General features: G+C 51.0%; 13 protein-coding genes and 1 non-coding gene across 14 annotated transcripts; 9 read left to right on the top strand and 5 right to left on the bottom strand.

Annotated features, from left to right (window-relative positions):
• Nucleotides 1–1,209: 1,209 nt before the first annotated feature.
• On the top strand, nucleotides 1,210–1,861 carry M431DRAFT_505251 (hypothetical protein). Its single transcript, XM_024918607.1, has one exon. It carries the CDS (start codon nucleotides 1,328–1,330, stop codon nucleotides 1,652–1,654), a length of 327 nt encoding a protein of 108 aa, XP_024777355.1. The 5' UTR covers nucleotides 1,210–1,327; the 3' UTR covers nucleotides 1,655–1,861.
• M431DRAFT_505248 (hypothetical protein) lies at nucleotides 1,783–2,089 on the top strand. The gene has a single exon (XM_024918606.1). The coding sequence runs from the start codon at nucleotides 1,810–1,812 to the stop codon at nucleotides 2,011–2,013; it is 204 nt and encodes a 67-aa protein (XP_024777354.1). The 5' UTR covers nucleotides 1,783–1,809; the 3' UTR covers nucleotides 2,014–2,089.
• A 1,008-nt stretch (nucleotides 2,090–3,097) lies between these two features.
• Nucleotides 3,098–4,051, bottom strand: M431DRAFT_505246 (hypothetical protein). The gene is made up of 4 exons (XM_024918605.1): nucleotides 3,910–4,051; nucleotides 3,632–3,666; nucleotides 3,509–3,566; nucleotides 3,098–3,427 (listed from the first exon to the last, which is right to left on the bottom strand). The coding sequence occupies exons 1-4, from the start codon at nucleotides 3,998–4,000 to the stop codon at nucleotides 3,249–3,251; spliced, it is 363 nt and encodes a 120-aa protein (XP_024777353.1). The 5' UTR covers nucleotides 4,001–4,051; the 3' UTR covers nucleotides 3,098–3,248.
• A 222-nt stretch (nucleotides 4,052–4,273) lies between these two features.
• M431DRAFT_479248 (hypothetical protein) lies at nucleotides 4,274–5,865 on the top strand (the record flags this gene model as incomplete). Its single annotated transcript, XM_024915753.1, has 2 exons — nucleotides 4,274–4,611; nucleotides 4,665–5,865. The coding sequence occupies 2 exons, from the start codon at nucleotides 4,274–4,276 to the stop codon at nucleotides 5,863–5,865; spliced, it is 1,539 nt and encodes a 512-aa protein (XP_024777352.1).
• Nucleotides 5,866–6,117: 252 nt separating this feature from the next.
• Nucleotides 6,118–6,949, top strand: M431DRAFT_347586 (hypothetical protein). Its single transcript, XM_024914455.1, has one exon. The coding sequence runs from the start codon at nucleotides 6,371–6,373 to the stop codon at nucleotides 6,848–6,850; it is 480 nt and encodes a 159-aa protein (XP_024777351.1). The 5' UTR covers nucleotides 6,118–6,370; the 3' UTR covers nucleotides 6,851–6,949.
• Nucleotides 6,950–7,623: 674 nt separating this feature from the next.
• On the bottom strand, nucleotides 7,624–7,704 carry M431DRAFT_t48. The gene has a single exon. It is a non-coding gene; the product is annotated as a tRNA-Ser (tRNA).
• A 404-nt stretch (nucleotides 7,705–8,108) lies between these two features.
• Nucleotides 8,109–8,891, top strand: M431DRAFT_109321 (hypothetical protein; the record flags this gene model as incomplete). Its single annotated transcript, XM_024911708.1, has 1 exon — nucleotides 8,109–8,891. The coding sequence occupies exon 1, from the start codon at nucleotides 8,121–8,123 to the stop codon at nucleotides 8,889–8,891; it is 771 nt and encodes a 256-aa protein (XP_024777350.1). The 5' UTR covers nucleotides 8,109–8,120.
• A 329-nt stretch (nucleotides 8,892–9,220) lies between these two features.
• M431DRAFT_67798 (hypothetical protein) lies at nucleotides 9,221–10,144 on the top strand (the record flags this gene model as incomplete). Its single annotated transcript, XM_024921745.1, has 1 exon — nucleotides 9,221–10,144. A coding segment is annotated over one exon (924 nt), but the record flags the coding sequence as incomplete, so codon positions are not given.
• An 888-nt stretch (nucleotides 10,145–11,032) lies between these two features.
• M431DRAFT_347455 (hypothetical protein) lies at nucleotides 11,033–13,288 on the bottom strand. The gene is made up of 4 exons (XM_024914454.1): nucleotides 13,026–13,288; nucleotides 12,783–12,963; nucleotides 11,995–12,719; nucleotides 11,033–11,944 (listed from the first exon to the last, which is right to left on the bottom strand). Exons 2-4 carry the CDS (start codon nucleotides 12,788–12,790, stop codon nucleotides 11,163–11,165), a joined length of 1,515 nt encoding a protein of 504 aa, XP_024777348.1. The 5' UTR covers nucleotides 12,791–12,963; nucleotides 13,026–13,288; the 3' UTR covers nucleotides 11,033–11,162.
• Nucleotides 13,289–13,622: 334 nt separating this feature from the next.
• Nucleotides 13,623–14,621, bottom strand: M431DRAFT_491903 (hypothetical protein; the record flags this gene model as incomplete). Its single annotated transcript, XM_024916947.1, has 2 exons — nucleotides 13,623–14,431; nucleotides 14,546–14,621. 2 exons carry the CDS (start codon nucleotides 14,619–14,621, stop codon nucleotides 13,623–13,625), a joined length of 885 nt encoding a protein of 294 aa, XP_024777347.1.
• Nucleotides 14,622–16,890: 2,269 nt separating this feature from the next.
• On the top strand, nucleotides 16,891–18,072 carry M431DRAFT_77498 (hypothetical protein; the record flags this gene model as incomplete). Its single annotated transcript, XM_024922583.1, has 1 exon — nucleotides 16,891–18,072. The coding sequence occupies one exon, from the start codon at nucleotides 16,891–16,893 to the stop codon at nucleotides 18,070–18,072; it is 1,182 nt and encodes a 393-aa protein (XP_024777346.1).
• An 83-nt stretch (nucleotides 18,073–18,155) lies between these two features.
• Nucleotides 18,156–19,378, top strand: M431DRAFT_505241 (hypothetical protein). Its single transcript, XM_024918604.1, has 3 exons — nucleotides 18,156–18,489; nucleotides 18,576–18,596; nucleotides 18,666–19,378. Exons 1-3 carry the CDS (start codon nucleotides 18,443–18,445, stop codon nucleotides 19,270–19,272), a joined length of 675 nt encoding a protein of 224 aa, XP_024777345.1. The 5' UTR covers nucleotides 18,156–18,442; the 3' UTR covers nucleotides 19,273–19,378.
• Nucleotides 19,379–19,569: 191 nt separating this feature from the next.
• M431DRAFT_77681 (hypothetical protein) lies at nucleotides 19,570–21,546 on the bottom strand (the record flags this gene model as incomplete). The annotated part of the gene is made up of 2 exons (XM_024922602.1): nucleotides 19,570–20,038; nucleotides 20,075–21,546. The coding sequence occupies 2 exons, from the start codon at nucleotides 21,544–21,546 to the stop codon at nucleotides 19,570–19,572; spliced, it is 1,941 nt and encodes a 646-aa protein (XP_024777344.1).
• Nucleotides 21,547–21,726: 180 nt separating this feature from the next.
• Nucleotides 21,727–22,266, top strand: M431DRAFT_479239 (hypothetical protein; the record flags this gene model as incomplete). Its single annotated transcript, XM_024915752.1, has 1 exon — nucleotides 21,727–22,266. One exon carries the CDS (start codon nucleotides 21,727–21,729, stop codon nucleotides 22,264–22,266), a length of 540 nt encoding a protein of 179 aa, XP_024777343.1.
• Nucleotides 22,267–23,397: the final 1,131 nt, after the last annotated feature.

Here is a 23,397-nt window from a genome sequence, read left to right as displayed (position 1 = left end):
AACAAATGTTTGAGAGTGTCAGTCTTCCTTTCAGCTCGGTTCGCATACTTCTAGCGAGTTGCACAAATTCAGCTTAAAAACACTTACTGGAAATAATGCAAAACTCGCATCACATATCAATTTCCGGCGGGGATTCTTTCAAACTCCCGGTTGGTCGCGGAAGGATGCCGGCTGCAACAAGATGGGGGCCAACATGAAAATAGACAAATCCTGTTTTATTTCGTGAAATTGTCTCAGGCTTCTCAACTCCTCAGTGATCCTTTACCAGGAAGTTGAAATGAAACTTCCCAGGGCCCCGTTGTGAGCTCGGTCATTTTTGTGCTCCAAAAACCAGCACAAGGGTGGATTGGACCATGGGTTCGTTGCCAAGTCGGGATTTGAGCCCGAAAACCCTATCACGGATATGCTTCATTCAGGCAGGAATCTCATCACAAACACTCGCGGCGCTTGAGGCATTTTGATTTTCAAGTCAGATACTGCAGCTGGTATACGGAGTACGCTTACTTGGCCTTGCTTGTCTCTCTTTAGCGAATCCGGGTACCCGGAAACCGCTCCCACGGGAAGACACGCCCTAACGAGAACAAAGATAATAAGTCAAGCTCGTAAACACCCCCGCTCAGTTGGCATCAACCCTTGCTGTTAACGCAAAGGCGTTGATAATGGAATTTGTTGGTTTCCTCAGACGGCACCGTAAGCGCCCGGGGACTATTCCCCTTGTCTTGCCAGCTTTGCATTGGCCATTGGCCCCCAACTTGACATGCGAGGTTGTGATTCGCGGGCATGGCATGGGGATGTGGTTCACGGAGGTAACACACCCCAGCCAGAATGGAGTGTTTGCGGAGATGATAGGACGTACAAGAAGAGGGAACAAACATTTCCTTGTACACACCCGAGAAGGGTGAATGGCCGGACTGTCGTTTCTTTTTCCCTCTTTGCTTTTTTTTTTCTCATTTGATATGGGGTGGGTGTTCAGCGCTCGACATCAGGTGTGTGCGGATGAGATAGATAGTACATGTAGGTTGTTAATGCGCATTTCAGCTCCCTGACCAAACAAAACGAGAGAGGTTGGGCAGCTGAAAACCCTACTTGTACATGCTCCTCCAAGAGGGCGCACAGCAGCATGATGTTGATAGCACCACCCACTCTGAGATCTGAGATCATCTTTCCTCCTCCCCCTCCTCATACTTGGTAGGTGACTGTTGGTTGAACGTTCCGTGTAACTCGCACTGCTACTTTAGGGAGAACAGTCCACTAGGAGAATCTAGATTCGACAACAACCGTGGCACAGAATGGAGCACATATATGTGACTTATCACTTCCCCCCGAGATGGCCTCTAAAGGGGGGCAGCCACACAATGTTACGACATCCGTGCTCGCATGTACGATGCTCTCATATGATGCTATGGCGTCTGCCTCCTTGCGTCCACCTCATGCACCTGTGTTTGTTTCTATGTTGGTTGGACTGGATAGAGAGAATCATAGAGTCAGTCGTCATGGAGAGATGCTTGCCACTTGGAAGCGAATTCTCATTAATCTAAGAGGCCATCGGGGACTTCTGCCTGTACGGTTCACACATAAAAAGCTTCCCAAAGCCCCGTTTCCCTTCACCGGAGTAGACTTTATCTCCGATACTCTCACAGGTCGAGCTCCATAAGAGGATTCGCAACGAATACCAATTTGATCCAGATAAGATCTCGCCGAATCTTGTGGTAAGGATACGATACGAAGCACCAACCCATGATGCTGTAGCATTGCTAATAGAGTCTCGTCGTGAATTCATCAGCTTACTCCCTCGAATCGTTGCCCATAATGTGCGACTGGGAGGAATTCCTCTTCACCTGCAACCACTCCCAGGTCCGGCTCAAGTCCTACTGCCACTTTGCGCGCAACGATCCCAACCATGGGTGCCTAGGAGTCAAGGTGCTCCGCAGCTCATGGCGACAGGCAGTTCCGTGTGATGAGTGCCTTGTCAAGGGCTCTCCCGTGGGCGTATCGCATCGGGGTGTTCAATGATGAGTGAACGATATTGCGCCGTGGATTCGGATAACAGGGATCGGGACGGGCGACTGAGACCGCAAGCTNGGGGGGGGGGGGGGGGGGGGGGGGGCTTGGTTATGGGCCTGAGGGAGTGCACATAAACCTGTTTTCGAGCCATGGTTGTTGAAGCATGGTTGGATGCAAAGGATTTGCGGCTGATGGCGGGTCTGTCTGGATGGAAAAAGAAAAGAAACGGCCAGGTTCAAGAGAGCATGGAGGGACAGCAATGTTGGTTGCCAAGTTACTTGACTCGTACGCAGCGTTGAGGTGGACTCTGAATGACACGCTAAATTGAAGACGACGTCCCAAGAGCATGTAGGCCTTTCCGTATCATTCCCCGAGCCAGTAGAGCAGCCAGTACATAGTATTGCTTCTGATGCAAGGAGGCATCTCTGCGAGTTACACGGGGGGTGTAACACACTTGGTTGGGCGGCTTCACTTCCGTCGCTTGAAAGCAATATATCCTCGCTTGGTCTTTCTACGGAACTGCAGTCTGGGAGGCCCGATGCAAATTTATGCATGTTTCACCTCATTCGACTCGTCGTTGTGCCGCGGGGGTGTATGATGCTAGTGTATCTCATCCTGTTGACGGGGAGGGCGTGGTACGGAGGGTTTACATGGCTGTACATACACTAATTCTCGTGCTATTTACAGTTGGAAGCATGTACATTTAAGAAGGTATATACGTGTGTATTCTTCTTCTCTTTATCAGTGGTTGGAGATGAGATACGGGCGTGTGGGTTTAATGGGCAGTGTACATATAATTCCCAGAAGTGTACTATACCCGTACCCGACCAGCCCCACGACGCCCATGGTCTCTTACTGTCTGTGATGTAAATTGCTCTCACTGCATGCCATACTATGGCTGAATGCGGACAATATAAGCGGCGGTGTTTCATTCGGTGCATCGTAACTTATTGCATTGCTGCGGTAGGCGGGAGTTCAACAAAAAAAAAAATGGCGATCCCGAAGAGTGGAGGTGCTTATTGGGAGGGGATCCCGAGACTGTTACGGTACTTATGCCTACAGTAGTTGTTGAACAGTAAAAAGCTTTGGTACTTGCAGCAGGGGATTGTACTTTGAGAAAATGATGAGAATATTCTGCTATAATCATGGCGCATGCCAAAGCATTTCAGCTCAGTATGTGACAGTATGCGCTGTGCCAAGCGCCCACGCCTCGCGTCTATATCCACAGGTCCATCCCGGTGTGCTTATAAGTTGGTGGCACCTTCGACAACTCCCACTACGTTGTATCGCTTGGAAAAGAACGTCACCCAGTCCTCGAGAGTCCCCTTTTCCTTGTCGCTGAGGTCTTGCCACTCTGGCACGACATCTTCGGGCTTGGTTGATGTCTTTCCCAGTGCTCTGGAAGCATCCTTTCCAACAAAGACTGGTTGATTCTGTCAGTTCTTGCACAGTTATGTGAGGCAGCATTATGATGGGCGCGGCAAGGAAGAGACAAGATACATACCGTGGTATGAGCCTCCAGGCTGATACGCCTTGTTGCCAGTCACATCATAGACTTTGCCCTTTGAGACTACATGTAAGCTGTATGTGACAATTTGGAGTTAGAGATGTAATATTATGAATATACCTTGATTGCAACGTAGGTCTTTGCTCCATCAACACCTGTTGGAGAACCGGGTTAGCCGAGAGCGCATGTGATGATGAGCAAGGTTGTGCTGCAGATGGAGAGTTCGGCGGCGATTTAGATGTCATAAACCGTCATGAACCTTCCATAGAGGTGAGACTATGGATTTACGACTCTAAAAGTGACATTTTCACGTTGCCATTATGATATTGCCGTGAATCCGGCACAGCTCCAGTAGACAGCCGGCCGAGGATGTGGTGGGCGCCAAACATTCAACTTACCGTTGGCAGCAGCCAGAGCCTCGAGAGAGATGGGATCGCTCTTGGGAGGGTCCAGCTGGACAGGGACTTTGGGCTCGAATTTTCCAGACATTTTTTTTTAGCTGAGATTCACGGGTTGAGGTGAAGGATAGAAGAGTTTAGCTATGATACCTGTTGATGATATTGAGCTTCGGGATTCTGCCCTCCAACCCCACCTTCCTCGGCACGGGAGGCGCGAGCGCACGGACCAACTGCTCTCTAGATTCACTCTATCAGATGCCGTCATGGGGAAATATTTCCAGCTTCAAGCTTCGAGCCTCAGGCTTCAAGCCACAACAACTCAACCCATTACAGCTATTCTTTTGCATGCGCAGACACTGAAGCAATGTCGATATCGGCAGTCGCCTCGCTGAGGCCGGTTCGAGGCCAATGTCTCCGCCATGCCACTACTGGCCTGCTCTCTGTCCAGGTCAAATCACCCGCTGCCACTGTCCACCTGCGGGCTGTTGTGGCCCTGCGACCCCAGCAAAAACGGCATCAATCGACGTCTCAAACGCCTCAAGACAAAGATTCAGCACAGGGGAAGCCTCAGATCACGTTTCGTCAGTTCGCGGGGCGTGCGCTCGGAGTCAGTCTACGGAACCTCGTTGTTGCGCTAAGCCCTCGAGGCATCCGGCAATCATATCGCGAGAACCCAGGTGTAACCACGCTGAATGTTCTTCTGTATGTTTCTTATTACCAGGATACAAAACTCTTATATTCTAACGTTTTCCCAGCCTGTTGTTCACTTTCGTCTTCTCTGCTGTTGCGATTCGAGCGTACATCAACACTTTCTACAACTCGCAGTTTAGCAGGTACCCCGAACCAGTCGCAAACACTCTACGTCGCGCTATCTACTACACCAACATCAAACCAGATCCCGAGCTTGCTTTGAGATATTACAAGAAGGCAATGGAGCAGTGTGCCGAAGTTGGCCTAGACCCTTTCTCCGACGAAGTGTTGGGCATCAGGATCCAGGTAGCGTTCTGGCTTGAGAAGATCAACAGCCACAAGGCGGCCATTGACGTTCTTGAATCTGTTCTTGGAGACTGCAAGAAATGGATTGATGTCATGGAGCAATCTGTCAAGGACGGCAAGGTGGATAACGAAGGGCGATATGTTGGCGACGCACAGAAGACTATTACTGTGAATGCAGCTTCTGATGGTAAAACCAGCCAAGAAGATGACGCCACCACTCCCCCAGAGCCAAATGAGACGTTGTGGCGCAAACGAGAAAGATTGCTTTCCAAGGCAATTTCGACAAGCGTTAAACTTGGTGAATTATACTCAGATGAGCATGTGCTCAACCCGGACAAGTCCCGTGAGCATCTGGTCTGGGCGGTCGAAACCTCTCTCAAGGAATTCCGCAGACGAAAAATCGATGGGCCCAAGCCCGGAGAAGAGAAGTGGCTCAGCCCTGAAGAACTCGGCGGATCAATGGAGTCACTTGGTCGAGACTATGAGCGACGCGATCAGTTCCAGCTTGCCATCCCCCTATTCTTCCAGGCCCTCCGCTTATGCGAAACCCCATGCCACCGAGCGGTTATTATGAACAACTTGGCGGCGGCGTTTGCTCAGCAGCCCCTGTACGCTACAGGTACAATGGAGCCATCTGAAGGGTTGAAAGAGCTGCTTGATGCCTCCATGCCCACGACTCGCAAGGAATGTCTCGAGGCTGGCCTTAACTGGGCGCAGAACGCATATGTTCATGCCAAGGACGTCAAGGGCGATGATCGCACGCCGGAATGTGATGAGGCCTGTGCTGTTGCGCTTTGCAACTGGGGCGACATCGCAGCCATGCTAGGCAAGACGGAGCTGGCGAGGAAAAAGTACGAACAGTGCATTGAGATGAGCGGCAAGATGCAGTTTCCCGAGGGAGTGAAGCAGGCTCAGCAAGGCCTTGCAAGATTAACGTCTACGCCCTCAGTGAAAGTATGAGGTAGACTCTTGTGAGTTGTAGACGGCATGGAGATGGCCACTGCTGTTCTCCAAATGGGATGAATGTATGAATTACTGTATTACTACTACACTCTACATTAGATATGCAATTATCATTGGTGTGACTACGCAGCACAATAAGAGTGCATTGCAAAGTCAATTCAGGGATTCTCTTCGGTGGATTAGGGTTGAAACAGTTCATTGTTTGTCTGTTGTTGGTTCAGCTCTTCCAACCCCAGCGCTGTGGAGTGGCTGCCTGAAAGGATCGCGTAATGGCTTCGCGATTGTGAAATCGTTTAATTTGACGGAAAGGCTGCCTAAATCCTGTGCAACAGTGAACAAGATTATAAAAATTGATGAATATGTACTCCGTACTTGGTAGGTAAAATCTGGTATCAATTTCAGAATACACAAAACGTCAACTTCAATTGGCCCATCACGCCAAACAAAATAAGGCAATTTTCATATCAAACCTACCACAGAAACCACCTCAACTCTCTCAACCATGATTGCCTTATCAAGCAACTCAGCAAACATGTGGATCTTCTACCGCTTCTTCTTCCAAAAACTCGACCCTCTCATCATGCTCTGGAGCGGCTACGTCAATCTCCGCAACGGCTCCTTCTCTTCCTCCATCTTCTTCAACAGTTCATCTTCACAACACCGCGATGCCTTTGTCCTCGAGCAAATGTTTGCCCTCATGACCACTGTGGCGGCCATGACGGCGATGCTGCTGCACTACACGGACGACATCAAGGTGTGGCGTATGATTCAGGTGGTGCTCTTGGTTTGGAACTTCGTTTGCCTAAACGATACGACTTTTGCAGTGCACTTGGCAGGGCCTTTTGAACGGGTTTCGAAGGGGGTTGATTGTATTTACTGTGTTGAGGTGTGCACGGTTTTGATAATTGTACGGCTTTGCTTTTTGATGGGTGTTGGGATTTGGAGGCCAAAGATTAGGAATGGAGTTCTTTATCAGAGGTAGAGGTGGTAATAAGAATCTTTGGTGGGACAGCTATAGACTAGGAGGAGGTAATTAATAGAAGCATACGTGTTAGGTATAAAAAGACTATGAGAATTCAAGCAGATGCTAAACATCCATTATGCCATGGCTAAAATACAGTGAGGGAGTAGCTATTAAGAGCTAAGGCTTTGCGATGTGTGAAAGTTGACTTAGGACTTGGGCTAAATAGAGCTGAGGACATGGAACTCTTATTCCTTGAATAGGTCTTGCAGCGAATGATGGTCTTATATATTTACTAACTCTATTTTATCTTTTTACAATCAGCAATTATTTCCAGCACAGCTTATCTTGTTCAAGCCTTGTACCTAGTGTGTCGTCAAAAAGGCCGAGAACATCAAGCATTGTCTCAATTTCCAAGTCCAAGCTTCACGACCTTAGCAACAAGCTACAACATTCTCTCAATCAATGGGCTTCTGCTGACGTTGTAATTATTCTCTGAAAACGTGATTATAAGACATGACTGCTTATTCCAAGCGAAAAATGAATTTTCCAACTTCCGCTTATTTTAACATACTTGTATAGGGTAATATATCGTGCAACCAGATCAAAAACTACGAGTATAATGAGGAAGAGAAGAAACCCCACCAGAAGGGTCCGAGAGATGCGAAACAACATATGGAAGAATGAGGAGATAAAAAAGAAAGAATTGTCAGTACATTGCGAGCGGTAAATAAAAAAAAACATTTGCTTATTTGTTCAACTCAATGAACGCGATTGAAGCAAAAATTGAAATCCGACGGAGACAGGATTCGAACCTGCGAGGCCGAAGCCATATGATTTCTAGTCATACCCATTAACCACTCTGGCACTCCGCCTGTGATGATTCATGACACTATTTGCGCTAATCCACAATATGAGTATGGACCCCGCAGAGCCACGCTGAGGAATCGAATTTGCACCGCGCCTGGCTTTGAGCATTTGCAAGCGGGAGGAAGCATTTGATCATGTCGCGTATGATCCCACTGAATACGGCTGGGGCAAGATAGACTCATTATATCTTCAAGTTTTGATTTCTATCAGTAATGGACATGGTATGTAGATGTCTGGGGGCTAGGCGCTTCGTAAAGGTTCTGAATTACAACACATCTACCATGGCCGTGCGTTGTGTCGCCAAGTGACTCAACTGCACGTCCCCATACCCTCGTAATCCAACCTTTGTCGTGATGATTCAAATAAGAAACTCCACTACGCACTTTTATTGATTCCATTTAACCTGCTCTCATTGACAACGATGGAGATTTGCGAGACCGGCGAGGCGTTCATTGAGAAAGATGACGACCTCGTTTTTGACCACACCAAGATCATCCTGAAAGGAGCGGATGACGAATTTTTCTATGCCAAAACAAATTCCCGCCAGCACCAAATTCCTCATATAGACGTCAATAGTCTAGATATCTCTAGAATTCCCGCGGACCATATCTGGCCTCTAGCTGATCCCACGTTCACCCGCGCTGCCGATCCGCTACCTTCAACCTCCTATTTGAAGCGACCCAGCCTTCTATATTACGAAGATACACACGACGCTTCTGAATACAGCCGTCAAATATTGACCGAGATCGAAGCGTGCGAGATCCTGCGAAGAAACCCGCACCCCAATATTGCTCAGTATCTAGGCTGTGTTGTGAAAGAAGGTCGGGTAAGAGGACTGGTTTTCACGAGATACTCAGTAACTCTATCGCAATTGCTTCGAGACGGGATAGATTTCAACAAAAGCCATTGTTTGAGTGGGATCAAAGCAGGATTACGTCATTTGCACGAGTTAGGACTTGTACACAATGATTTGAACCCATCAAACATCATGATGGATGGGGATGATGCTGTCATTATTGATTTCGACTCGTGTAAGCGAGAAGGAGAGGAATTAGGTTTGAAGGGAGGGACACTTGAATGGGCGCTAGACAATCAAGTCTATGCAGGACGAGAGAACGACATCTGCAGTCTATGGAAGATAGAAGATGCTCTATTTGAGGCCGTTTCATCACCGACCGAAGCTCCAAAATAGATGTCATGCAAATTATTCGCGTTTCAACTAACTAGATACTTGGTTATTTTTGTGAGCGCTTTTTCGTTATTTCAACAATGTAGATTCACAGACTTGCTAGGATTCTAGCCTCTTACCTTACCATGCAAGGCTAAGCACATACACAGACCCCTGTCCAGATCCTTTCAGATCCTTTCAGATCCTCCACCATGATCGATCTCAGTCTGCCTTGTTTAAATATAGTATACACCAAGGAATAGCATCAATATAAACATCACTTACTTGTACATGGAAAAAGTAAACTCCAGAGATACCAATTCCTTTCTAAACCTCCTCCATCAGCCGCAGCCATGCGCCTCATCAACACCGAAACCCTCACCCTCGTCGAATTCCTCGAAACCGACGTCCCCAAATACGCCATCCTCTCACACACATGGGAAGACCAAGAAGTCACCTTCCAAGACTTCCCCCACGACGCCATCCGCTCCCGCAAACGCGGCTTCACCAAGCTCCAGAAGCTCTGCGAGCTCGCCAGGCAGGACGGCCTGCAGTACGCCTGGGCCGACACCTGCTGCATCGACAAGACCAGCAGCTCCGAGCTGACAGAGGCCATCAACTCCATGTTCCGGTTCTACCTCCACGCGGACGTGTGCTATGCCTGGCTCATGGATCTCCCGCCGGACAATCGCCATGTTCATTATCAGTTGCCCAAGTGTCGGTGGTTCACACGGGGCTGGACGCTGCAAGAACTCATCGCACCGCGGGTCCTCAAGTTTTATGATCAGACGTGGGCGTTTCGAGGCACGAAGAGTACTCTTAGACAACTTATTACGCAGATTACGAATATCAGCACTGCTGTTCTCAAGGATCCTGCAAGACTAAGCCAGCTCCCTGTCGCACAGAAGATGGCCTGGGCGGCAAGTCGACAGACGACGCGCATCGAGGACATGGCGTATAGCCTGCTGGGCATCTTCGATGTGAACATGCCAATGATCTACGGCGAAGGGTCACGAGCATTCTTGCGTCTACAGGAAGAAATTGCAAAGGAGAAGAACGACCCTAGCCTATTTGCGTGGAGGACAGCATCATCTCCATCGCCATCATTATCATCATCGTCATCGTCGTTGTCGTTGTCAGGGGATCAGAAGCAAACACATCACGGCATGTTCGCCTCCACGCCCGCAGACTTCGTCAACTCAGGATCCATTCATCTCATCAACGACCCCATGTTCAGCACCGAATTCCTCATCACCAACAAGGGCCTCCGCATAGACTCCGACCTCTTTCCCGTCAGCGACCGCATCTTCTTCATGGACATGAACTGCGTCGACTTTGCTCCCCACGGAACCTCCTCATCAATATCCACCAGCAACGTATCATCAAGCCGCCGTCACATCGGCATCCTCATCAAGTCCCACGGCGGCGGCGTCTACAGCCGCGTCGAAGCAGACCGCTTCGCCACCCCTCCCGGCGGAAACCCCCTCCACAGCATCCGCGTCTTCCTCCCCAAGCACGTCTCCCCCAGCCGCTCGCTCTACCTCGAGACCCTCTTCAGCTACTCCTTCATCTTTCGGAGGGGCGTCAACCCGCCCACTCAGGCCTTTCTCTTCACGCCGCTGTCTTACATCCCCGAGACGGAGTGGGATACTCGCCAGCACATGTTCCAGACTCGTGGCAGAGAGGACTTTGCTGCTTACACGCATTTCAGGCCTGATCCCAGCTTCACAAATTGCAGCGATTTCATATTAGCTTTTGGAGGTGTGAAGGAGGAAGGAAAGCCGTGGATTGGCGTTGCGCTTCCTGATGATTTGAATATATCTCCTCATCTACGAGATGCCAATAAAGTAGGCAATGCCGTGCGGAAAAAGAGACACACGACCGTCAAAGTTCGGTATGACGAAAACTTGCGGAGAACGTATTATGTGCATGCTTCACTGAGGACAGCCAGAGTGGGCGTCGATATTGTGCACTTCATCGATCTGAGCTGCACTACCGAGAAAGTTCCGAGAGCCAGGGGGAATTCGAGTGTGTAGCGAAACGTAGTCGGGAGAATAAAGCCTTTCATAGTCATTGAATATCAGGAGTAGGGGCAGGGTTGAAGACATCAAACATCAATTGCCCCAGATTACACCCATTTCATAACGAATTGGAAATATTCGGCCAAACATTCAACATCTGTCTAAGCCCCAAATAACTAAATCACAGGGGGGCTGTCATTTATCACCGACCCAAAACTCCAAGACTCCATGCTCATGTCATGCCCAAATGCCGCTTTTGCTCTTGTCATTAGAGTCATGCCACTTTCTGCCTCTTTGCGTCCAGCCCATCCTCGCTGTTACCGTTGCCTGCATTTGTTGGAATGTCAGCCAATGGCGCCCTCGGTCCATTAGCCCCATTGGCTTCGCTCGGTAGCGTTCGTTTCATTGTTGGAGGTTTGTATTGGCCTCGATTTGCAAGGGGACTGCCCAGACCACCACCCGGAGCTCCTATTCTACGAGCTTGGTCCAGAGATGGATTCATCGGATTGCCCCTGGCTTGAGAGCTGCCGATTGACTGCCGTAGTGATGTGAAGCCGCCGGTGTTGCCACTTGGTGTAGACGTTGCTTGGCTGTTAGCCGGAGGGACATGCTGACCGTTCCTCGCAACGGGCTTGGATGATGTGTGATCGATTCCAGGAGTCTTTCGTATCGAAGGGCTTTCGGCCTTGGGATTAAAGAGCTGCTTCTGCTGGCTTTGGTTGCCAGCCTGGTTTGTATCAGGCATGGTAGATCTCGCTGAGAAGAATGCCACAGGCTCTCCCGGAGGAGGGGCCTGAGGAGGAGGAGCCATCGTTTGATTTAGAGACTCCTTGCTTGGCGGGGCATTCTGTGGTCGAGGTGGTTGTCCTTGTCGGGGAGTATACGGCTGTGGCTGCGGCGGCCGATTCAAGTTATTTCCCGGCATAGGCTTTGCTGGTTGACCCGGCCTTGATTCGTTAGCAGCAGGCTTGTCGTTGGGTGGGTTGGCTGCGCTGGGAAGCATGATTTCATCGGGATGACCATCTCCCGGCACACAGAAATCAGCTTCGTCAAGTTCTATAGATATTCAGCCTCAATCTCTTCAAAGCCATCTGAGGACAGCATACCCCCCAAGAAGTCATCAAATGAGTCCATTGGTTCTATCTTGAACCCTCCAGCTGCGGACGTGGGAGCAGCAGTAGCAGCAGTGACAGCGACATTGGCTGCGGTGCTATTACCAGCATTGCTCACGTTGCCGGTCATGGTCACCTCCTTCTTGGCAAAATCCGAGTGTCGGTGAAGATTATCCGGATCAAACTTCTTGTTGGTCTGGGCCTTAATCTTGGTAACCTGCTTCACGTAGTCTTGGTCGTAGATGCAGTTACCCAGAATATTGCCAAAGTTCCTCAGCGTTCGTTTCAGAGCATCTGTAGTCCCCTCCTTTTTCGCCTTTTCAAAGGCCATCGCCTTCCCTTTGGCGTTCTCTATTGAGCCGTAGCCGACATCCTCGTGGTAGGTTCCATCTCGAAGAGTGACCCGAACGATGACAGACAGCCCGATGCTGACGCGCTGCGACGTTGGATTCTCGTCGGCAAAATCGACTTGGATGTTTTGGATCGAGGACGACCACCCGTTGAAGCCGAAAACCTCGTTGGCGAGGCCGATGACCTTTTCGGCAGTGAGATAATGCACCCGTGAACCACCGGGACCTGCGCGCGAAGAGATGTATTCGGGGCCGAGCTGCTTGTCAAGCCTCGAGGCGATTGTGGCGATTTCCTTGGCTGACCATCCTGCTATGCGCGGCTTGGCCTCCTCGAAGGGGTTGGGCCACTCCTGGTGTTGATCGCCCGGGCTGGAAGCTATTGTTAATCACAACCGAGTCGCACCATGTTAGTTAAGCTGAGGGAGGGCGTACGCAGGCATTGATTGGCAACCGGAATCACCCTTTCATCTATAGCAGAGAATATGAGAGTGCACTGAATTCAGTTGGGCAGCAGTCGAATCTGTGCAAGCAAAGGCGTTGGTTGGATGCCTTGAATGTTATGCTAGGCTTCCATTCACGATGAGTCGCGTTCATGACATACTAACAGGCGCGTCTGTTTAATTGACAAACAGGTGAGCACGTGACGTGTCTGAGCCGGAGGTGATAGGTACGTACCCCGGGATTTCGCAACCTCCAGCTTGTCTCAGCTCAACGCCCTGCTCATCTTGTCCGGCTGACCTCCCACTAGCACGCATTTGTCAAGTATTACCGGAGGAATTGCTGATGAAGACATCCATTGCGTCGTCAGCTTCGCGGCACATTTCGATTAACACTTGAGAAGATTCTTTTAGATAACGAAGAAGCAGCGTCAAGCCATCAAGCTCTACTCAGTGGAGTCGTTCAAGAGTCGGAAGCTCTGCTGGGAGAAAAAGTTGATTTTACATGTTGAGACACAATTTGATCCACGCCTGTTTTCAGCATTAGAGGTACCAGTCTATGGATTGTTTAAGTTATTTACAAATGAGAATGTCCCCGTACCAGTACAAATACCGCAAAATATGCCACACGTAGAGTCCCTGCTGCCCACTTGAGTGATAGGGAAAGGATATCAAGAATGACAAAGGAAAGAACGCCAGCCAGCCAACCAACCAACCAGTTGTGTGCGTAAGGAAAAGAAAAAGAGTGCCGAAGTCTATAATAGCCCGTTGATGCAAAAGATGATGTCGTGAAAAAAATGAAATGAGTATGTGTCGTAAGGTGTTCTGGCAGCCTTTACCAGGGTCCGACTCTGACTGGTGCTCCGTATGCACCCGACACAATCTGGTTAAGAATGGAATTTTGCTCCGCATTCTCATTTGAGATCCAACCAACGCTATTTGACATGGCAGTGATGGCGGTACCCAGTCGTCCACCGGATTGCTCGTTATGTCGGGCGAGTTTCTGATCCCATCCATCCGTGTGTAGGTTGAAACCACCACCCCGCTTCGCAGCTTCGTTGATGACCAAGGCCCATGCTTTAGAGAGGTCTTCGTATGCATTTTCTTTGTGGTGACGATAGGCTTGCGGCTGCCAGTTTGGAAGGTTGTGAATGAATCTTGTCGCGCCGTCGAGGAATTCGAGAGATTTGGTAGGCTGGGTTTCTATCGGTGGAAGAAACTGAGGGGTGAAATCGGAGAGGGCATCGATCAAAGCGACCAGAGGGGCCTTGACTCGGTCGTAGGTGTATTCAGCGCTACTATTGCCATATGGAGCGGCAGCGTTTAATCTGTCTTGATAGGACTGCAGGACATCCATGGCTGCGCCGACCGTAGGCCGGGGCGCTTGCGAAACCACCTCTTGTCCAATATCCGGGTGACGCTCACAGATGCGTTCCAACACTGTTCGTAGCTGATTCGTGTCGAGGGTTTCCAAAAGCCGAGGCAGAGGGAGTGGCCTTCCGATTAAATCATTTGATCTGAATTTTTTCGACGGGCGAATAAGAGGGCGAGAGGACACAGCGGGTGAGCTCATGGGCGACATGTTTTCGTCTCCATCTTCGTCGGCCTTTCGTTTTCGGGTGCTCATGTTTTGAAGCGATGAGACTGCACAGGAATGTGAGCTCCAGAACATGGTACGGGGAGATGGAGATGGATGCGTGTGCGATGCGCCAACAACCCAAGGCATGGATGAAGGAAGCGACTCTGGCGATGACTTACTGTTTCGCTGGGATAGATGTGGGTTTTCGTGCTGGTGAGGAAAAACTGGAAACTGCGGCGACAGCAGCACATTCATTGTGGCAAAGCGACGCAGTTGAAGCGAAGCGAAGCTGTGTGAATTTTCAGACTGTCGGCGTCCCGGTTGCGATGGCGGCTAGGATGCTGATGGCGCTGATTGTATCGAGTGTGCTTGATGCTGGTCGTACTGTATTGTGTTGAACGGAGTATTCGTCAGATGAAATGTCGAGTCGAGCGCCGTCCTCGTCACCGTCCGGATGAGAGGGGCGAAGCAACGGAAGGCAAAGAGGAGAAAGAGCCGCGAAAAATAGGCCCGGCTGCAGCGCAATAAAGTACCAGAACCAGTGCCAGAGAGCGGTCAACGGGGCTCTGCATGGGTGCCCGGCCAGTGCAAGGGCAGAGGTTGTGAGTTGTTGTGGACAAAAGCGAGCGAGTGGGTAATAGTTAAAGGATTAAGATGCGGAGACTGTTGCGTCGCCAGGGATGGCCATGGCAGGACGAAAGCAAAAAAGATGGCCGACAAAAGCTCAACTTTCGGCCAGCCGCTGAACCCGTCGCACGTGATGGATGGCTGCCCGTCAAACTACAGCACAACAGCGTTCGTCCGGCTCCATCTGCCAGCGGAGGCCACCGGCTCAACTGCCACAGGCCTGGCCCGTTTCGCTGGACCGCAGCGCCGTCGCCCGCTATATACAACGTGGCTGGAGGCACAGGTGCGTCAGAGGGCAGAGGGCATAGCGCACTACCAGCGCTATAGAGCACTACGTGTAAGCCCCCGGGGCAATCCCCCACAGCTGGTTGGCCTGTTGGGCTGCAACGCTAGCCAGCGCTGCAAGCTGCATGTGCATGTACATGTACCGGGATGGAGTCTGTCCTTGGGCGGCAAAACGAAAAACTGAGCACGACACAGCGCAGACCAAGCACGGAGTTCTAGGTCATTCGGTTCAGCTGATCTGGCAACGGCTTGTTTGCCTGGCCGGATCTGCTCTCTCTTATTTTCCCTTTCCTCTTCCATGTTTTTTTTTTCTCCGGCGCTATCCTGCCTCGTCCCTGCAGCGTGCCTCAGCTGTGCAAGGGAAATGTTTCATTCGCCTGTCCCACTCGAGGCAAGGAGAGCTGCGGGTCCAGATCTGCTTGTTTGCCCTCGGAAGACCGCATCGTGAGCCTTGCCTCTAGACTCTAGACGGGTGAGACGACCAGCATCTGACGGCAAACGGCCGGATTACTACTGTGCGGTTCCATCCCATCATGATCCGGAACGCCTAGCACAGAACTTGCATATCCGAGTACCTACCGTGTCAAGGGATCAAGGGCAAGACTGGAGTCATTTCGCTCGGCCGACCTGCAGAGCTAGGCTCGGCCTACCACTCGACTATTTCTCTCCTTGCGGCAGGCCGGTTCATTCATTTTATATAAAACATGCTTTTGTTGCAAAAGGGCCCTCGCACAAAAACGCTTGGCCATGCACATTGCCATCGCAACAAACTATTGCTGGCTAGCAGTGGGCCTCAGCGCGCACGCTCCAGCCCCGAGATGAATTCTCGCCATTCCATCAAGGCAGAATTGATGCCATGTGGAGCTTATGCCTAGAGTGGCTCGTCGTACTCGTAGATACCTGCACTCGCACGGGTCAGTTGGCATGCATTCAAGGACAAACACATGAATGAGACTGCACAATAGGACCGACCACGACAGCAGCGCTCCATCCGTGGCCCAGCGTCGCAGTCGCCAGTCCAGAGCACACGACTCAGCCTGCATTAGGAAGCTCCTGCGAATCACTAGCCGTCACATTTCTTTGGCCGTCCTTCTCCCACACTCTCGTCGTTAGCTGCGTCCAATGTCATCTCCATTTCAAACTTTTTTCCTGCCGTCGTAACGCTAATGCCGGGCAAAGTCGTGGCTCCGCGCCACTTCGTCATGTCAGCCACTCAGAGGCCCTGCTGTCGCTGGCGTAACACGGCGCAAGCGTGACGGGAGTCATTCCTATTGACGATCTGAGTTTCTCGGACGGCCGTTGGGTCCTGAAGAGCGTTGCGTGCTAGGAATGGGATGCAGCATGCTTCTCGTTGCATATGCTCTTTGCGGCCTGGTTTTGGCTGGTGGACAATGGCCGGCTTCAGCGCTTAGTAGGTACCTTAGTAGCCAGCTAACTAACGCTTAACCCAATTCCTGGCGCCCCCACTTCGCTACGGGTAGTTATCGCCTTATCGATTGGGAGATTTCCGCTGGCTCCAAGAAATTTCTGCTGGCTGGCCGTATTGACCGAATGCTTCGGAAAGATGATTGAGTGCATGTTACGAAATACACAATCATATACATAACCCCCAATGGCATCCACAGATCCAGAATCTCCCCAATCGCCGGAAGTCGACTTGTCGACTTCCTCTAAGCGCAAGGCTGAGGTCGAGGAGATCGAGGTCGACGTAAATGCACCGGAACCGCCGTCAAAACGAGCGCGACGAGCCCTCAAGAAGGGAAAGCCCTTGCCAGCCAAGCCCTCGAGCGACGATGAGAAGGATGATAAAGATGGCGAGAAAGAAAGCAAGGAGAAAGTACGATCCGAGCATGGAGTCTGGATTGGCAACCTGCCATTCAGGCTGACGGTGGCCGAACTTCGCACATGGCTGATAGACAATGCCGGAGGTGTCCTCACCGAAGAGGCGATTACAAGAGTGAAGCTGCCTACGGTAAAGGACGCCACCCGACCCAAGGGCGAGAAGCCTGCGAACAAGGGATTTGCCTACGTCGATTTTACAGACATTGGCGGCAAAGTCGCTGCCATTGCCCTCTCGGAGACAGATCTCAATGGACGCAAGCTGCTCATCAAGGATGCCAAATCATTCGAAGGTCGCCCGGCTAAAGAGAAGGAACCCGAAGAGGCAGCCGGGAAATCCGACGCGGCATCCTCCAAGAATAAGACGGAGCAGCGCCAAGAGACCAACGCCAGCCGCAAAGTGTTTGTGGGCAATCTGAGCTTCAAGGTCACCGAGGAGGACCTGATGCGAAACTTTGAAAAGTGCGGAGAGATTGAGTGGGCCAAGCTGGCCACGTTCGAGGACTCGGGCAAATGCAAGGGCTACGGCTGGATCAAGTTCAAGGAGCCAGAAGCTGCCGCCTGGGCCGTCAAGGGCTTTGTCAAGATCAAGGAGGCGGTGGAGACTGAGGAGGATTTCCGGGACGACAAGAGCGACGATGAGGCTGAAGATGGAGAGAAGACGGCGCAGAAGCAGTTCAAGACGAGAAAGTGGTGGGTGAACCGCATGCTGGGTCGCGAGCTCAAGCTTGAGCTGGCCGAGGACGACCAGGTGCGATACAAGAAGCGGTTCGGCAAGGATAAGAAGGCCGACGACACATCAAGACCTCCCAGGAGACCCAGGGCAGACGACAGGGACAACAGCAGGGGAAGCAGACCAGAGGCGGCGCCGTCAAAGGGTGCTCCGGACATTGCTGTCGCTCGTCTCACGGGAGGCTTGGTTGAGCATACCGGAACCAAGGTTACATTTGACTAGCATCGGCTATCTTGACTATAAGATAGATACCCCTCGAGCATATTTTTTTTTTTTGTTCCTTCATCCGTATATTTACAATGAGTCTTAATGAAAAGATATATCCCGCAATGATTTAGTTCTTGTGTGCCGCAACTCTGTCATTTGTTAGTCATGATTTAGAATTGCGGGCTGATCGGCCCCTCAATATCCTTCCCGGCTGGTTCCCGAACTCTTCCCCCGCAAATCCCTAGATTAAGTTAGCATCAGCGACTGTGACGTCGGGCTCTCATTCCAACTTCATTCCAGAGCTTTCCCTTCTTTGCAAAGTGACGATATTATCCCAGATTCAGCGTGCTACAGTTAATCATCATCTATGAATACGTGAGACAGAATGTATGAGTCGCAAGTTACTTTTACGCTGGACACTATATGTCCCTGGTACGTAAATGCCCATCACTTACACAAACAACGCAGCATGAATCTCATCATGCCTATACACATTCACCTACTAATACGATTCACAGGACATACATGGCCAAGAAAAGGCACATCTCATCTCCCACACTCAATCTCAAACCCAAATCCACATAACTAACCCCCAAAACCTCCAACAGACTAGACCAAGCACTCGCAAAGTTCCGCTCCTCCCCCATGGCCTCCTCCGTCTCTTATACCCTCCACTTCGCCCCCTACCAGCTCAACCCAAACTTCCCTCCCGAAGCAGACCGCCTGCAGTGGTATCTCGACAACAAGCACTTCGGCGACGCCACCACCCAGCAGGTCTTCCAGGCTCACATGACCAACATCGCCGAGCCCCTCGGCGTCGCCCTGCGCTTCGACGGATACATGGGGAACACCCTGCACGCGCACCGCGTGGTGCAGTATTTTCAGTCATCCAAGGGCCCTGAAACGGCGAATAAGCTGATTGATGCGCTGTATGAGCGGTACTTTGAGAGGGGAGAGCATCCTTCTAGGGATGAGGTTTTGATAGGGGCGTGTGTGGAGGCGGGGATTAGTGAGGAGGAGGCGAGCAAGGTTGTGGGTGATAAGGAGATTGGGTTGGCGGAGGTCAAGGCGAAGCTGAGGGAGGTGAGCCGGGATGTTGATGCGGTGCCGGTTGTGATGGTGGAGGGGAAGAGGAGGGATATTACGCTGACGGGGGCGAAGGAGGTGGAGGAGTATGTGAAGACGCTGGAGAAGATTGCCAACGAGAGTACCTGAATGAAGTATTTTGTGATATGGGAGCCAAGAACATTGTGAGTAGAGTGATTAGAGTACTAAGAGTTTAAACACTAATAATACTAAATGAGAGACTGTGTAATGATCGTACTGTACATGTCCATATCCCCCGTCCAGATATCAATACAATAAAAAATACATCAAAGAAGAGTGACCGGAAAGAGTGACATAAAAGAAAGCCCAAAGACCGAATCCATACCAAAACATTCGTGTCGTCGTATCATCATCATAATCATACCCTCCTTCCATTACCTCTGTTTCCAGATCTCAACCACGCATCTAAGATCGACTAAACATTAAGGGCACCAACGCACTCCTGCTCTCCAATCCCCTCCAATCCTCCATCACCATCTCTCTGCTGCACCCACTCACCTCCCTGACGCCCCTATACCGACACACGGATACCGCATCCGTGATTCTATCCTTTTTGCTGTAAAACTCTTTGCTGAGTTTCGCAAGAACTGCTTCCTTGGCCTTGTGTAGGGCGCTTGCTCTCGCATCCGCGTCCTCGGCAAATAGTTGATGAGCCTTTTCCTTTTCCAAATTGCGTTGTACAGTAGAGATTCCATCGTCGGGGCCGGCCTGACGATGAGCGGAGGGAGAGTAGATGGTCGGTTGAAGGAGGACGGGTTGGGGCTCCGACGTTATGATGGGGGGCGAGATGATAGACAGCGGCTCAGGGACGGCAGAGTAGGCAATATCGCTAGATCCAAAAGATAGCCTGAGACGCAGCTTGGATGGCTTTAAGCTGTGTATAGAAGAGGAAGACTTGTGACTATGAGACGATAGAGGTGGCGATAGAGGAGATGGATGCTCAGGGGCTTGTTCTCTCTTCTCTGTCTTGGAGTGCTTCTTGTGGCGCCGACGGACACGCTTTCGCGTAAGCTTGGTAGAAACACTCGTATCCGATTCTCTCGGCCCGGCAAATTCGCTGGTAAAATCTTGAGCTACATCTCTCTCGTCCTCGCTCAGGGTGAGGCCGCTCAAGTCGAGATCCATCAGCTCTCGGCTGGCAGCCTCGACAGCCGCACTGGGACTAGGCAACTCTTCATCACTTGTGCCGGTTACGACAGAAAACTCCGAAGGCGCCGTGGCACTGCTCCGAGACCAGTTATCGTCGCCGTTCACAGGCGCCAGGGCTTCGTCCCAGCTACCGTTGTTGGCGAGGACGACGTTCTCAAACCCAAACTGCTTAACAGTCTTTTGGTGGGACGCGATTAAGCCCCTGAGCTGGGGAGAGTTCATGGTGGCATTACGAATCTGTAGATAGCGCAGCTTAGGGAAGTGGATGGGACAGCGAGGAGGCCGGGTTGGCAGAGGCGACATGGGAGAAGTGACTTCATGGAATAGCTTCTTAGTGCTGCGAGGCGGCGCGAAGAGGGGATCAGCAGAGAGAGCAACGGGACACGGTCCTTTGGCACCGATCCAGGCAAACGTAAACTTGTCTAGGCCTTGGGAGAAGTTGCGGATGTAGTCATCAATGACTTTAAGATGGTCCAGGCCGGGAGACGGGCCATAAAAGTCCCAGGCTTCCACTGAGATGTGCAGCTTGTTTATCTGCTGCCACCTACGGCTTGCAGAGGGCACGCTGCCGATTCCATTGATGTATCTGAGATAGTTGAAGGCAGAGGGATGGAGAGACGACAGAGATAACTTATGGAGCTTCGTCATTGGCGCACGCTCAATGGCAATCCGCAGGCTGATGAGGGCATAGTCAACAACGTCCCTCCTGTACCGTTCCCTTGGGTCCTGGCCGGGACACCGAATGGTCAGGTGCCTCATGTTGGGGATGTTGCCAATGGCATAGATGAAGCTGGGGACGTTTGTGGCCGCGTGGAACAGCGGAGGATACTGCTGCGTCAAGATCTCGCCCAGCTCCGTGTTGGCATACTTGGGGCGAGTCAGCGCTGATCCCATGCTGGTGAGCGGCTTATACAAAAAGGCAATCTCATCTCCCGTCAGGGGATGGATCAGCGGAGGTAGAAACGTCGCCTCGGAGTGGGCAAAGTGAAAGGTCAAGTGCTCGACATGATGCCCGACCCGGCCCAGGGCGGCGATGCGCGAGGGTCGGGTGAAGGTGGAAGCCGTGAAAGTGACGTGGATGCGGGTGAAGAGACGCTTGGTGACCAAGTTGCAGCAGGCTGATGAAGCCTCGCGGATGGCACAAATGTCGGATGTGGTGAGGTGATGGAAGAGGCTGTCCTTGACAGCGTCGCTCCTCAACATGGCGATAAAGAGTTGTTCTGTTGAAGCCATATCCGTGTCATATCGCGGGGTTAGGCCCTCGAGATATTTGTTTCAAAGGATTTGTTTCAAGAGAGCAGATGCTTAGACTGCTAGTATTGATGGCCTGCAGCTCTAGTCTGGTGGATATAAGGTAGTTGGTGGTTGGATATCAAGTATAAACCCCTTGATGATGGTGAGATCGAGAGACGAATGTGCTCTCAATCAGTCGTCAATATCAAGACACAAGATCGAATACAGTTATTCACACAGCAAAATTACCAGATGGAAATCCAAGATGAGCAGCACGAGAAGCCGGTCTCCGTCCTCGCCTGTATATATCCCACAACCCTACCCAAATTCAACCCTATAATTTCTGCCCATTATCGCTTCGCTTCGTCCCCCCGGGCTGGGCATCCATCGACTAGAAAGCCAGACGGAAACGAGCCAGAGAAAAAACTCTGCTCCCGTCTGTCCCCTGTAGCGCCATTCTCGCCAACCCTCCGCGCTCCAATCGTCCTGCAGCACCAGCATCGCCAAAGTCGCCAGCTCCAGGAACAACTGGCCAGTGACTCACATCGCGAACAACGCCAGGCTCTCACCGTGTCCGCGTCACTCCCGGCCGCGCCAGCAAGGTGGAACAAAAAAGCTGCAGGGTGGAACAGAAAGCAGCATGTGTCCACAGGCACCGTCTCATGGTTTCGATCGCTGTGGCCAGTGGGTTGGTCGAATGTGGGGGACAAGGGTGCATAAGCGTGGGACAAGGGTTGTTTTAGTTTGGGTTGTTTAAAAGGCTTTGGGTGGTGGTGCTATCGATAGTAGGTTTTTGACGCGACCTTTTTGATCGAGACAAAGGCGGTGGGCGAATCACGAAGTTGGTTTTCTCGAAATGGTGGCAGCGCGATGGAATACGCGCGAGAGGCCAGTCAAGCTTGACGGTGAAGCTTAAGCGCGATTTCGTGGGATTTGGCAGCGGCAGTATATCAACCATCTTCATTATTAGAGTTTTGTCTTTTTTATTCTCGTGACTGGCCTCAACACCACCTAACAAAAAAAGATAGACGACCATACCTACTGTAACTACTAAGAAAGAATACTCAAAGTATCAAACCCGGTAGTTAATTAACGAAAAGCACTTCAAAAGTTCTTGCTGGTGCCCCTGCAGCGTTCAGGCATTTCTCAGGCCGCAACTCGCTTCATCATCCTTGTCCCGACTCATGCCCAACTCTCTCCCTCTGAAACCCGGGCATACAAGCCAAGCCAAACCACCATCAAACCATCATCTTCATCGTTCTTCCCGTCCACGACACTAGCCACGTCCCCCAGCTGCCCAACCCACAAAAACCCGATTGTCCCAGCCCGTGGCCTGCACCCGACTCGTGGCGCGTTGAAACATTGCATGTCTCTATCGCCAACTCGTATTAGCGTCCTTTTTATTTTCTTCACCTAGGAGCAAATCGGTAAATCACGAAAGTGCCTTCGTCACGGCGCGCTCTGAGTGGTCAGCTGTTTCGACGAGCTACGAGTATGATGGTCCATTCGTCGAATCAATGTTCGTGATATTCTCGGTTGTGAAGCCGATGCTACTCTATACATTTAGTGTTACACTACCTACGGGAATATCAGCTAGAGCTTCCGTAGTACCAACTATTGTCCTTGAAAGAAATCTATTCTGCCCAACGAATGCAAGTTATATCGGCTCAAATTTCACGAGCCACCACCGCTCTTCAAATGCAGCCACACTGAGACATGCAGCGAGGGCTTGCATGCCAATATGCCGTCCGCAGATATGTACGTCTGGGGAAGATCTCTTATCCCCCTTTCCAATCCATCATATTTAGAGTTCAGTGCATAGCCTCTGTATCCGGCCTTCTTCCTCCATTA

The sequence above is a fragment of the Trichoderma harzianum genome (genome assembly GCF_003025095.1).
Source record: "Trichoderma harzianum CBS 226.95 unplaced genomic scaffold M431scaffold_3, whole genome shotgun sequence".
NCBI classification, from domain to species: Eukaryota; Fungi; Ascomycota; class Sordariomycetes; order Hypocreales; family Hypocreaceae; genus Trichoderma; species Trichoderma harzianum.
Note: the sequence above shows the minus strand (reverse complement) of the source record. Positions and strands in the feature narration are given on the sequence as shown.